The following is a 14,735-nucleotide window of genomic DNA, read 5'->3' as shown; positions in this document are numbered from 1 at the left end:
AATTGATGAAATTATCCTCTGTGATTTGAAATGAATTGAAGGTCTCTAAAGCTCTTTAAAATGGTTCTTGCTGTGTACAGTACAGTAGTCTAAGCTAGACAGGCATTATGAAATGTTCTACTGATTTATCATCTAGCTTCTAACCTTAATTAGACAACCTCCCTGTCTGATTGCAGTCAAACTGTTATCTGCAGTATGTGGCACCGTCTTCCTCCTCAGAATGTAAGCCAGGAGCAGATGTGGTTCTGTATACGTCTGTGATATAAACGGGTGTTTGCGCATCTTTCAAACTATAGCACTGGCTCCAACATCAAAACGCGTCTGCCTGTGTGGCCTGCCAAAAAAATGCTATACTGCAGCTTAAAGAACTTCACATTTGAGCTAAATCGGTGTATTAAATTCAATAAACCGAGGAGAGTTTCACAATTTGTGTCCATAACTGTTACTCACGCGCTAGTAAGTGCTTTTTGTTTGTTAAAAGGGGGAAGGGATTGTATAGAGGTGGTTTTCTGGTTCCTGGCTGTGCCAAGCAAATATTACAGTACATGTCATGGTTTATATATAAAATATATTCCTCCTCGGGTACATTGTGAATTATTTCTTTCCTTTCTTTCCCTAGGATCTGCTAGTCGTCGTTGTATGCTGGACAATAATGGAGTTGCTTTCTGGGGTCTTCCGAGCTTCGCCAGATGCGTCTCAGTTGAATATAGATATTTACATTTATCTGTAAGTTCCCCTCTCTCTCTCTTTCTCTAACTCAAAGAGGGATTGTAAGATTATCAGCAAGAAGAACAAAAATGTGAATATTTTCATTCAGATTACATCATTTGCGCCAGTTAGTTACAGCATTGCTCAGTCATCATCATCTACCTTCCCCGAACTCGTCCGTCTCATTAGTGACTGCATGAGGAAGTGAAGGCTGCGTCTGTGTTCAGAAGCTATTCTCTGCCTGTTTCACCCATCATGTTGCTCTGTTCAACTTTCTTTCTAAAAAGTTTACTGAAAATAGAGTCTCTTTACCGAAAGGCATGCTAGTATCTCTAATTAGCTTCTCCGGGGATTTGCACTCACACTTATCAATTAATGAACATAGCTAATGAATGTGTTCATCAGCCAGACTGTTTTCCTGCTCCCTGAACTTCAACCTTTTCCATCTTCTCAATGATGGCGGAAGGAGATGAGGGTCAGGGACTGTGCGTGACGGAGCTGATTGCACCGTTCCTTTCTGTTCCAACCTTTCATTAACACCAGGAGTCAATAATTAATTTTCTGTGATTGCCGTTATCTCGTGTTCTTCCAGGCGCTCCTTCTCTTGCCTTCGCTCACTCTGAGAAATCAGTCTTGCTGCTTTCTGTAACTTTTCCTCTAAAGAGATGAGATCCAATTTCTGCCTCGTGTGCTGCTAGGCCTCTTTTCGCCTGCCTATTTTAAGCCCCAATAAAAAAAAAAATGTGTGTACATATACTCCTGTCTTGAAACATCCCCCTTAGCTCTCACACAAACAGCCTCATGATTTCATAGGAAAAACATGATCTCTGGTCTGGTTTGGTTTTTGACATTTGTCACGAACTACATATTTTGATTATGAACGCAGTGAGTACTACAGTGCTACAGTAAGTGCTGCATTTCCAGAAGGACTGCATTCAACCCCTTCTAAATTGCTGTCTCCTTATGTCGCAGTTACGAGAGCATCTCGCGAAGGGTCAGAGGACCCTGGCCGGGGAGGGCATGTCTCAGATCGTACGGAGTCTCCTGGAGCTTTTGCAGAGGAGGAGCTACTACAGTGGCGACCTTCTCTTTTCCACGGAGATCCTGCGAAATGTGACGGACACCTTCAAAAGAGCAACCTACATCCCAGCTCCCGACGATGTGCAGGTAGGCGCCGCGCGCAGAACCCACAAAGCGCACAAACCACGCCGCCGTAGACACAGCCTCACACGCCGATACACTTACAGCACCTCCAAATGTATTCAGTGTGGGAGCTTCGCTTTCCTGCAGCACGGGGTGTGCATAACAATGAACTACATGCAGCTTCAGCTTGCTATGGGCTCAAAGGGGGATTTTTTAGCAGTGTTTTCTCTTTTCACCGCCTGTAAGGCAGCAAAACGCTCCCGTCTCAGTCACTCATTTCACATATATTATTTTGTGTCTTATAAAATGCCCTTGCACAAAAGATTACTAGACTAGACGCGGAAAGAGATACGGCGCTGTTGTGGTACAAGTCTTCTCAGTAGTTTCAGGGTAGACACCTTATAGAATGTGGCTGTGAATAATGTGATGGCCGTGCTGTGACTGAATGCGTCTTCATCTTGTGTCTAGAAATTTTTCCAGATTGTCAGTCACATGTTGGACATAGAGAATCTTGAGAAATGGAAGGACGCTCACCAGGTAACGCTGCGCATGTTCGTGTGTATTTAATTGTGGACGCATACATGCTTTTCTGTGTGAGGCTTCAACCTCCAACATCCTCCATTAATCTTTAATCATTAGCGGCATAAAGTCACACCTGTTCACTAAACACAGTAGCTACCAATTGATTATATTGTTGTACGTGTGACCCAGCTTGATGCCCTTGAGTTAAGTTGTGTTCACTTGCCATCTGGACACAATAAATGAACACTCAAATAGGTTAATGTCGCCCACGTGAATATATGTGTGCCTAACAGAAAGTCAACCGTGAAGCCGGATTATGCTGACATCACGGTCAGTGCCCATCTCTGTCTGTCATCTCTCCATCTGCAGGTCGCTCCCGGTGCCGCTTTGCTGATGAGGATATTAGAGGATTTTATTCACCTCATCGGAGAAGCTCAGAAGCCTTTTCAAAGTTTTCTAGTGGTTACAAACAACCTCAGTAAGTTTTGTATAATTCTTTTGGTATTTCATAGGGTCAGAGTCTAAGTGTGAAATTGTACTGTCTTGATTTTTGGTTAAGTTAGGTCAAGTTTTCTTTTGACCTATTAAAATAATTGTTTTTCTAGACATTTGTCTTTTAACACTACACAAGGTCATCGCGACCCACATTGCGTGGTTTCTCTCATCCTTCCTTGCACACTTTATCTTCAATCAGTCTTCTTTGTTTCAGCCTGCAATTTCTGTGCGGACATGAATTTTAAGTGTTTTTCGCTGTCTCCTGTTTGTTCAGTGATAACTATCCAACGAGAGCCGGTGTCAGCGGTTTCCAGCGATATTAACTTCCCTATGAAGGGACGCCGAGGCATGAAGGACTGGGCCAGAACAGCCGAGGACAAACTCTACATTCCTAAGGAGGTCTTCACAATGCCGGCAGAAGGTGGGTGGACGGTGAACTCATGCTGCTGCTCCTACTGCCTGTCCACACATTACGCGTCTGTTTATTTAGATCAGTTGTAGTTAGGCTAAAAGCACTTCTGGCTCATTTACTGTAACATCCTGGCTGATAATCGCAATAAGCAGCAATAAACCAATAAGCAGAATATTAGAAAAAGTCTTTAAAATTTTTATTCAGTGTTGTTGCTTGTGGCTTTGTGACTGTTTTTATTAGTGTGCCATTTTTTAAACCACTTAGGAAACTTAAACAGATGGTTCACTGCATTACACACTTATTCTCTGACAGCCTGAACAGTTTTTTTAGTTCTCTATGAGACACAGCCGCGGCCTTCGTGCTTGTTTCAAGAAACACTAATTTGGACAAAACCATTAAGGCATAACAAACAGAGTCAGCCATTAATGTCAATATGAGTCCATGAATTGTTTATGGCCAAACAGCAGTTCCTGAGTTAAGTCAAGTTTGAGCACAGAGATCAAAGCTGGTCTCTTGGTCCATTGGATCTTTGTGAGGACCTGTTAGAACCCCATGCAGCACTTTCTTTAGCCAAGGTCAGACGGGCTCGCCAAGAAAAATTATCCCAGTTTGAAGTCACACACTTTGAGATGTGTCTCAAGGAAGCAGATGGAAGACTTCTCAAGGACATTAAAGGGTAATGCTGAGAAGGACTTGGACTGTGAAGGAGCCTTGGAGTGCTTCTCAAGAAGATGCAGGTCTTTCATCCGTGAAGCCGTGCGCTGCTTCCCCCCGGAGAGCATCTAATCTTCACACATTTGAAAGGATGAGCCTTCGCCTTTGGCAACACGCAGAACAGCTAACTGCTGTTAGTCTTAACTATCGAGAATTTGTTTCCGTCAGGTTTCACAGGAAGCCAAGAAACAAGCAAAGTCGTACAGAAACACACTGAGATATTAAGATGGAGGAGATGATAATGAAAAGTGAGATATTGGGAAATACTGCGACTTAACAAGTTGTGGGAGGATTAGTGGCTTATTATGGACAAGAGTATTACTGTGGCCAATGCAGTCCTCAGATTCTATCAATAGAGCCAAAGGTCACATATCACAGGAAATTGCATCAGCAGACTTCCTCCCCAAATTAAAGTTTAGAAAGGTAGCAGGTTGAGCTAGAGTTGACCTTTGACACACACTGACACAACTGTATCTCTTTGGTCTTGCACACCCTTTATGCAAACCTCAGGCCTCTATCACTTTGTCTCTCACGTATGTACAGTGTAATTGTTCGCCTTTTATGTAACAGGGCCTGTTTATGAGCTGTCTGAGTTGAGTTGTTTTTCCACTTTCTTTGCGATGGCAGATTTTTTTTTCAATCTTTCTTTCCTTCAGACCTTGTTTATCCTACAGTACATCTCATTTTTCCGTCCATTATCCTTATAGCCTGCAATGTTGTTTTGTCTGTAGCGGTGCTCGTATTACATTCACAGCATGCCGTGGCCATTTTAGCATAAGCTATTTGGTAAATTGTTCCATCCAAACTGCACCTAACTTTATGAGTTAGGATGTTATTAGTGCTCTTTGCTCCGGAGGGAACTCTGACTGTCCATCGGTAGTTCATGAATTGAGTTCCTGGGGTTGTCTGGTTCATTTACCCCATAATGAAGGCTTATTGCAGACAGACAGCTTAAACATGCTCATAAAGGCCCACTGACACCTATGAGTGTGCACGTGGGCCGAACCAACTGAAAGGTTCATGAAATGCTTCACTGAGCAGAAGCAAGGAATGTTCCTTACTGATTTCCAAGGTGACAAACATCCTCTCTGCCTCCTCAGCCTTTCTCTTTATTTCACAAATAAACATGACAGGCCGCTCGATCTGTATTGTGGTGATGCACGCACACACATACTGTACATTCAAAGATAGAGGAAGTCAGCAATTATTCCTTATTTCAAATACACCATCATAGCATGTACCAGGTTCTTTGCTGTTCCTTAAATGAGAACCCAAACTATATCACACAGATCCACCTTTAAAAAAACTACTAGGCCCAACCTCTTTTCAATTCCTGAAAAGAATTGAAAAGGCTTTAATGGCTTGTTTGACCCACCCAAGACGATGGGACCTAAGAGACTAAGCAGATAGAATTGAATTGAACATAGTCTACAGTCTAAACAGAGCATACACTACAATAGTCTTAATAATAATCCACTAAATACAGGGGGCAATAGTTTGTTTTCCTAAACTTGAGCACGTCAACCAAATAATACCTTTAGTTTTATTTCTTCAAACTTTTTGTGCTTTGTTTAAAACTTGTGAGAGAACTCAAAAGGGCAGCGCAAAGAAGCTAGGAAGGACGAAAACCAGTTACTCACATGGAGCCGTTAGTACGGTGTTCGATCTTTGATTAAAACCATAAATCACGGCTCGGCATCAACACCGAGCATATCTTTTCCTGACAAATGGGGTATTAAAGTTCACGCCTGGTGACTGGTGCTTTGCCATTTTGCCGGATAACAGCTGACCACCAATCACTTAGATGCGCGACAGGGGGAGAGTGACGAAAAAGCCCGTTCATGGGAAATTAGGGTTTTGTGATTGAGCGCTTTTGTGGTATTAATCATCCTCAAATGTAGGCGTGCCACCCCCTCACACGCAGATTTACCATTTACCCACAGTACACTGACTTCCTCATTTGCATGCCTTTGCAGACACTGTCCAATTAGGATCCATCACACTCACAGGCTTTCTCATGCTGACTTTGATGTGTTTTTTTTCCCCCCCACACAGTCTCACAATTGCTTTTTTTCTACTGTCAGGATCTTTTTGTCTCTTCCGCTTTCTCCCCTCGTCTGTATTGCATAGCTATCTCTCTCCCTGAGTATTACCTCTTAGGCAGCAGCGCAGACAGATTTTGGATGAGTCACCCGGCATGTCTGATACCATCAGCTCCCTCTGTCTGTTCCTCTCCCCCCTTTCTCTCTCTCTCTCTCTCTCTCTCTCTCTCTCTCTCTCTCCCCTTGCCGATGCTCCTTCATTGCTTCTCTCAGCCTAAAAGGGCAAAGGAGGGAGTGGCAACTCTCAACATGAACTCTGTCTCTCTCTTACTTTTCTTCGGCGCTTTCTTCTCTCTCCCCCACTTGAGACAAAGTGACATTTACAAAGGGACACTACATCTCGTTGGGAGCCCCTGGTCTTTCTTGACGGCCGAGCACCGGAGGGAGCGGGAGGCAAAGGGAAAAAGAAAGGGATGAAATGTGGATTGGAAAATGACAACAACAAAGGGAGGGGACAAGGAAGCCACTGAGGGAAGGGATTTAATCGTCTAAAGCAGGCGGCGGCATCCTAACTTATGTGCTCGATTGAAGTGAGGCTTCTGTGATAGATCCGTCTCAGCAGCAGGTGAACTCCTAGCTGCTAAAAAGCAATTTGACACAACCCATGTCTCCACCCACACACAGCCTGACGCCAGGATCAGCTCAAATAATGCTATGTTTTCAACTCAGAACATTAATTAAACGGAGTAGGCGCGTGTAGCTGTCACATGCTTCAGGCTGCTGCAGTTTACTAACTTTTTTTTTATTTTGATGTAGTAAACAGAGCAGTTGTCAGCGACAGCTTAAAGTAAATGGAAATGGAGCTGGGATTTTAGGTTTGTGAGACAAGTGAAATCTCAGCTACTAATAAAGGTCTTTGCATGTACTGTATCTGTGAAAGTTCAGGCAAACCAGTCACAAAAAGTAGGACTAAATTCGCTATGTTTTTTATCTTCACAATATTTAGATATAAAATTACCATATGGTAAAACACTTCCTGTTTATCGGGAACTGGGTCATGGTGGCAGTAGGTTGAGCAGGTCCAAGCATCCCTCTCTGCTGGTAGGATTCTGAGTACGAGCCAGCCGGGATGTATCCCAGGGAAGCTTCGCAGCAGGACGTGTCTGGAAGACCTCCAGCGGAAGCCACCCATGAGGCGTTCTGACGAGAAGCCGTACGATGAGAAGGAATCAGCAGGAGGGTTCTGATCTCCAGAACCTGACTGTGAGACCTGCCACCATATGGACAGGGCTCAGCTTGAGCGCTCGTTTGTAAAATCATCTTTTGGTCTCTGGCCAAAGCTCGTGGCCATAGATGAGGATTAGAATGTAGACTGACTGGTATATTGGAAACACTGACACAAGACACTGACACTTGGAAACATACAGTTTTTTCGTGATTTAGCTCAAAACTAGTCAGTGAAACCTGCCGAAGCTTTAATTTTTGCACCGTTTCATACTAAGTGGATATGAGTTTCAACTGTTCTGTAGGATTTTTGATTTACAGTATGTGGGCTCATTACTTGCAAACCTGTGTGTGTTTTAGAGACAGAGACCGACTCGGAGTCTACAGTCTACTATGTCATCGGGGCCATTTTGTACAGGACACTGGGCGTCATCTTACCTGCACCAATGTAAGTACTTCTCAATACTTTTTCACTTCTCAGTAAGTTTTCTTTTGCCGTGTACTCACTTTTCTTCCTTGCTACTTTTCTATTTTTGCTGCCTTTCTACTGTCACTTCTTCTTCACACCTAATTCCACCCTCTAATTTTGTACCTGTTCTCTTTCTGCTCTCTGTGTCGTGCCGAATTATCAGACAGATGCTTTTTGGAATCTATAAAGAAATAATAATAATAAATCCCCTAGATGTTCTCCCTTTCTTTTGCTTTGTCAAATTATATTTTTGGAAATGAACAGTGGGCTTGGGAGGGATGCGAGTCTAATGGGTCCTGAAGACTTACACACAGCTCCCAAAAAATAGAAGTTATGAGGAATCAGAAGGTTGTCATAAGACCACGGTAATACTGTGTTTGTGCAGGCCCTGGGCCCTTTTATTCAGGTCAGCGCGCTTGGTTGTGGATGAGCTGGATCTGTTAAAACCCCTTTCTCCCGGTAGCTCCACTGAATGCTAATAGGTTCAGTGTTCTGCCTTTATTTAGACGCTGTCTTCGGCTTTCTCCCCCCAAAAGCATGACAGCGGATAAGTTATGCATGTCTGTTCTTCAGCCGAGTGTATATGTGCAAGTGTTTTTATGACCAGATGGTAAAATTCATCTGACTGTGCGGTACAGTTGCTGAATAATCTTGTTTGTGTGTTTGCAGCCCCCCTGCTGTGATCAACTCCAAGATCCTGACAGTGACTGTGCGACCAGAGCCCCAACCGACCGAGCCCATGGTGGTGGTGGAGCTGTCCCCGCTCTTTAATGCAAGTAGAAAGCCTTTATTGCAATCACACTGTTTTTATGTGTTTATATGCGTCCCCAGCATCTGAAACATGGGTTACTGCAGAGCTTCATTTGAAGCAGCATCCAGAAAAATGACTTTACTCTCTGAATAATATCAAAGCATGGTAATGCAAAAATTATTCCATATGAAGCACTTTTCAAGGTTTGCATTTTTGTTACAGACTAGTATACTGAGTAAGCTCTAGCCATTAAAATGTACTTGTTTAAGACTTTAAAAGATGCCTCTTCTCCCAGTTGACCCGCATTTTTCCGAGTTCAGATGAAAGGAAAAGTGCTGGATGCTATAAAGCGCCACAGTGCTTTGTGAATTGGCTGAATAAACGCAGACCTTTTTGACTTCCTTATATTGCAGTGTCCCCTGGTGCCTATTCGGTTTATATTACAGCGGAGTGTGTTATTATAAACGACTTGTGGGGTGTCTTCAGTAGAAAGGACCAAGTGCAAGTTTAATGAGAGGCGCTTTTCCTGACCTTAATAAGACGCAGGTTTCATTAAGCATTCATCTGTGCAAAGGTGAGCACGGTTTCAATAATAATGGTTCCACACATCTCTGTATATACAAAGCTATAAATACTCGTACTAAAAGGTTCCAGTGAAATTAATCACAGATCAATTGCAGCGTGTCATTAGGAAGACTTTGTATTCCTGCTCCATCGTCAGGCTCTAGACCACTGATTTATTCGTGGTGTTGTCATCGTGACGTCTACTCACAATTATCTTTTTTTTTTTTCTTCATTGGAAACGTGGAGCATCAGCTATGATCAGTTTAAGGTACCCCTCAAACTGGAAGAGCGAAACAAGCGAGAAACAGATCGAGTACTTGGATTTGCAGTTTTCATCGATTTGTTCTGGTTCATCACTTTGAGATCGTCGGTTGAAAAAGAAAGAATTTAGAGTCAAATTGGAAAGAATACAATATGATTTTCTTCTTCGGGGATTCTCATTTCACCATGATGCAAGGATGTTCAGAATATTTCAACATACTGTATGGAGGAGATGGGAGTATCAGTGCCTGTCTTTTGGTTGCTGAATAATAGATATTTGAATTTTGTTCGAGATATAAGATCAAATCCAGCCCTTCCTTTTTAACGGCGTGTCCTGTTTCTACAGTATAGGTGAAACCAGTCTGTTACCAGATGTCAATCTGATCAGAGATAATACTGTAGATTGACTTACTTTTTAAAATTTAAAAATACAAGAGATCGTCTCCTGAATTTTCCCTTTGCAAGAGTTTCTTGTCTTCAGCTGTAGTAGATGTTGACCTTGGCCGGTATAGAAACATCCAGCTGCTATGGCAGCGCCATGGTAACAGCTGCTTCGGGCTTCACTTTCAAAGACTTTCTGCGCACGGTTATGTCTTCAGTCAGACTCCCCATGTCCTTCCCTGGTGTCAAAGTGTGTATGTGCTTTAATGGCGAGGTTGGAAGCAGCAGAAGTGAAGGCTCTGCTCCCTCTGGCAAACCAGTGGAGCAGATGCCAAGTGTCACCACTCACCCTCTCCTGCAGCCATCTTTCATGCACATATCCCAAATGGCAGCACAGGTCAGCCATGAGCTGTTCTGCTTTCTCACGCTTTCATCAATCAAACTTCACCCAGGTTGCTCTGATTCGTTTTTTACTAGTATAATCTCTGTCTTCACGAATTTAGACTATATGTATCTCACTCTAGGTAATTAGTTCCCATATTCACAGACAGACTGTACTGAACATTTTACCACCAAATGGCTGCCTCATGCGACTTTAAATACCTTGAAGAAAATGACTCTGTCTCTTTTGACGGAGAAAGTAGACAGAGCTTTTAAGGTAGGCACCATTATTACCGTCTCTAAATGCAGCTCTTAGAATCAGGCCCACATTTCTCCCTTTGAGAGGCGTCGGCCGAGCAGATGCCGTCATTACGCAACATATCATTGCTAAGGAGGAGGCAGACATCGTGGGAGAACGTGGATGCCGCCGCCGCCGCTGCTGCGTAGGGTCGGACGCGATGCCCACTGATTGATGCTGTAGGTGAATGCTAACCGAGTCCGCCGCGCTAATGCCCGCCCGGGGACATCCAATGCCGCTGACGGCGATCTGCGAGCGAGGCAGGACAGACCGCCGCCATTCATCAGTCTGTGTCAGCCGGCCTATGATCCCACGTACTGTATATCAACTTTGCATCATCTCTTCTTCTTAAATCCAGCCATGCACCGATCCCTTGGATTCAGTGATTCATTCCAGATCAGTGATAGCCCGTTCGGAGAAGGAGGGGTGACCTTGCTTTCAGAGGAATGAATCAAAATCAGTGTGTAGAATTGAATTTACATCATTTCCCTCTCCCTTTCACTTAAAACACAGTTAGCATTCAGAAAACACTCCTCTTGCACTTGGCTAAAGACAAGGTCATTCCCTCAAATATCCCTCAGGCTGCTGTGAGTTTTCTTGCACTGGACATAATCCTGCTTTTTATAACGGACACAGTCGTCTGCCTGTGGAGTTGGAGCTACTGCTATAATCCCATTTGCCATGAGGGGGAGCTCAAAGGCAAAGTGCTTAATGCGAGACTCAGGCAGGACCACCCGACCCCTACAGAGAGGGATCCATGTTTCTCAGCATCAGTCCAGTCCAGGACATGGTCACCAAGACGCACGGTCATTGTTGGTCTGAAAGACTCAGTCATTCTCAGTTGGAACTCGCTCACACCCCCTAACATTCACTTTTAAACCAGCTCACATCTCAATCTGACTTAAGATCGCCTGTGGAATGTGACGATATCACAGAACACCTTCTAAACAAGGAACATACTGTACGGACATCAACACCTCCATGACCTTCTCCGCTCTGTAGGATCGTAGCGTCACTGCTCTGTTGTTGAATGCTCTTCCTATACAGGAATGTTTATGACCCTAACTCGCTGTGTATTATTGTCCATGAAATGGCCTCTCTTCTTTTTTTTGTCTTTAACTCTCTCAATTCACTGCTTTCACACCTTCCATTTTTCTGCAGCAGCATCGGTAGCAACTTGCTGCCTCGTCCTCCGACAATGACTCTTTTTCCAGCCCCCCACCCCCCCACTGCCTGTCTCAATCCTTCTCTTTCATTGTCTGTTTACCTCTCTCCATCGCCCATGCAGCATCACTCTTTCTCCTCTGGCAATGAGCTATTCGGTCTTCTCCCTGCCTGCCTCCGCCTCTCACTCATCCTCTCGACTGGCAATAACTGCTTATCTTCTCCCCCCCCCCCCCCCCCCCCCCCTGTATCTTACAGGGTACATCAGATCCTCAGTGCGTTGTGTGGGACTACGGCAACCCGTAAGTTACTCCAAATTATTCTCATACCAGTGTGTGGATGTGGGTCCTGTGTGTGCCCGTGCCCAGTCAGATTAATTTTATTAATGAACTGAAAACAGTCTAATGGAGTTCTCCGTGTTAGTGTTAATTAAATTAGTCAACGAGAACAAACAACATTCTTCCTCTGTTGCCAAGGGTTTAAAAGTAGCATCGCTCACAATGTCTCAGTGGAGGACGTTTTCCTCGCTGCAACCTTTTCTCTTCATGTTTAATTTTGCACAGTACTGAGTCGTATCCCACCGTTCACGTCTGGGCTCAACTCCGATGAAGTGCTTTCTATGCCACCGCTGATGCAAAGCTTGAGGTTTATTTGTGTATGTGGGCCACAGTGTGTTTGACATTGTTTGCTGTGGATGGTTGACCTGCCAGGGGGCTGCTGAATGTAAACCGTCTCAATTGATCATGTTTGCTGTTTTGACCATTAACCCAAATAGTGATGCGTTTTGGTCAATACCATGTCAAACTTGGTCAGAAGTGGTGAAACTGGGACTGGCTCCAGGTCATAGCCTCAGCGTGCTCTCACTAGTGAAACCCACTCTTTTATGTTTGCATGGCCCATTTTAGTCTACTCATAAATGCAACACTAATCAAACCCTCTAAATTGTGCTCAGCCACTGTCTGTATTATATTTCCACACCTGGCAACAAGTGACAAGCTTGAAAACCTTCATAGAAATGCTAGTGTGTATGGCACAGGACATGGAGAGCACCAAACACCTGGTGACCACGATTGCATTTTCCTCACTTTCACCAACCGTGTTCATATTGCTTAAATATTATTAAAAGCATTGACTGTGGGGATGAGTCACCATCTTTTTCAGCACCTAAACATAGAGTGACATCAGACGATAATGGCTAATTGCTTTTACTGTATAAGAATTAGTATTTGTCATGGAGCTGGCATGGAGACAGATGGTAGCCCCCCCCCCCCCCAACCTTCAAGATCACATTTGTCTGTTCAGCTCCAGAGACGTACTCTTCAGTGACCGTAGCGTACCGTTTGGAAGCACAGGTTTCCAAGGAGAGGATAAGACATTGTAACTTATCAAACTACCCCTCTCCATCACGGCAGGAGGGAGACAAAGCCTGGCAAAGTCAATTAACTAACCGGAAGATTACAGCCGCAATCAAATTAAATTCACAGACATTATGAGGGCAGAGAGCCAAACAGAATATAAAGTGGCAAGGTGCCGGCGATGTCTATCACCCAAACACACTAAAACTGGGAGAGGTGTACATCCAGATGTGTTTGTCATGAGCTGGGTGGTGTTGTGTGTGTTTGCAGCCACGGTCAATGTGGCAAGTTAGCAGATTGTGATTACTTGATTAAAGCTGTAATCACAATAAATTATTGTAATTTACTAAAATTGATTTTGAAAATGCTGCCTTCGCTACCTGTGGGGTAAACACCATGCCAGGATGATGTTGAGGGTGGTTCAGCTCAGACGTGGCAGGATAATAGCAACATAAATGTGTTTTTGTTTTGTTTGTTGCTGACACAGATAGGAATAACGATTCAAATCTTAAAATATGAGTAAAGTAAGCGTGCATCCTGTGCCCGCGTGGCATTTCAGTCCACATGGAACACGGTGAACACGTCTCCTTCGTCCGTAGCAGAGCCAAAGCATTGGAGGCTGGGTGGGAGGCAGACGAGAGGTGGGGGGGGGGCAGACAGCGACGTTGAGCCGGTTTAAGCGCTCGACGCCGAGAAGCGGTGGAACTCAGGGATGCAAAAATAACTCAGCCGCTCTGTGACCTGTGGTGGAGGCTATATTTAGAGCAGACAGATGTATGCGCCTCCAAAAAATCTGATTATACGTGTACGTCCCCCCCTCCGTTGTCAAAGCGCACACAGGTGTGAGAGCACGCGGGGGACGGGCCCATTGTCAGCGTTTCTGTGCAGCGGTGGTCGCTTTGCAGCGCCGCAAGCAATTTCAGTGGTAGTTCGGTTCAATTTGCGCCCGCCCGCTCGCTCTCTCTCCGCTGGCTAAGTTGGCCAACAGTTTGTGGCACTCACAGTTCATCTCAGTATTTATGTGTGAGCGCTTATTTATTTATTTTGCCCCTAACAGGCCCATATGTCGGCGCCATCTGCCCACCCAAATCGTGGCGCTCGCCGTCCCTCCCTGTCTCCCCCGTGCGCCCGTCTCCTCAGCCTACTCTCAACCTGTTTCCGTTTGCCTCGTCGGCGTGAATAGTTACTGTTCTGTTTATGTCCCATAAAAGTTTAACGGGATTCAGGTTCACGTTAGCGGCAGTAAATCAGATTACTGAGATTAAGAACCTCCGTATTTCTGCTTATTCCTGGTTCTTCATTGTCCTCTTTGCTGTATGGTACAATGAGGTACTGCTGGCGTCTCCATGACCCACACTGTTTATCAGTGTTGAATATCATACATACTGGTGCATTCTGTATATAGACTAATACCACATCTAGGTGCAGCTGCTCAGAGCAAAGCACTCTGACCTTTTGTTGTATCTGTACCATCGAGCTACCGAACCATTCTTAGCGAGCACTGTAACAACTTACTGCCACTCAGATAATAAAGTCAAAATATTTAGCTTTTTAGAGCTTGATTTAATCCATGATCCACAAGTTAGTAATAAAATACACTCAAAGGATAAATGCCAGCGAGCTAAGGGTCAGTTAATCCTGTTTCTAATCCCTTGTGGTCTTCATCTTAATCGAGCATCTGTGGTTACAGACCCCCCTGCCCACCTCCCCTTCACTGCTGTAGTGTAGTAATGGCCTGGTCTGGTGTACACTGCCAATAGCTCTAACATCCTCAATCTGACACGCTAGATTGAGGCTTGGATCTGGCTCTGCTCTCAGCTTTGGCAGGTCCCAACCTTAAATGAAGCAAAA

General features: G+C 44.4%; 1 protein-coding gene across 2 annotated transcripts in view; it reads left to right on the top strand.

Annotated features, from left to right (window-relative positions):
* Positions 1 to 14,735, top strand: part of adgrb2 (adhesion G protein-coupled receptor B2) — a 229,312-nt gene that overhangs the window by 158,927 nt on the left and 55,650 nt on the right. For both annotated transcript variants that reach the window (XM_055513035.1, XM_055513036.1), the window contains 8 exons: positions 620 to 726; positions 1,681 to 1,875; positions 2,320 to 2,388; positions 2,743 to 2,851; positions 3,143 to 3,289; positions 7,621 to 7,708; positions 8,399 to 8,501; positions 11,788 to 11,831. In XM_055513035.1, coding sequence (XP_055369010.1) covers positions 620 to 726; positions 1,681 to 1,875; positions 2,320 to 2,388; positions 2,743 to 2,851; positions 3,143 to 3,289; positions 7,621 to 7,708; positions 8,399 to 8,501; positions 11,788 to 11,831 — 862 coding nt within the window. The remainder of the gene's footprint in view (positions 1 to 619; positions 727 to 1,680; positions 1,876 to 2,319; positions 2,389 to 2,742; positions 2,852 to 3,142; positions 3,290 to 7,620; positions 7,709 to 8,398; positions 8,502 to 11,787; positions 11,832 to 14,735) is intronic.

Source organism: Betta splendens, chromosome 11, assembly GCF_900634795.4.
Source record: "Betta splendens chromosome 11, fBetSpl5.4, whole genome shotgun sequence".
Taxonomy (NCBI): domain Eukaryota; kingdom Metazoa; phylum Chordata; class Actinopteri; order Anabantiformes; family Osphronemidae; genus Betta; species Betta splendens.
This window is presented reverse-complemented; position numbering and strand designations above follow the sequence as displayed.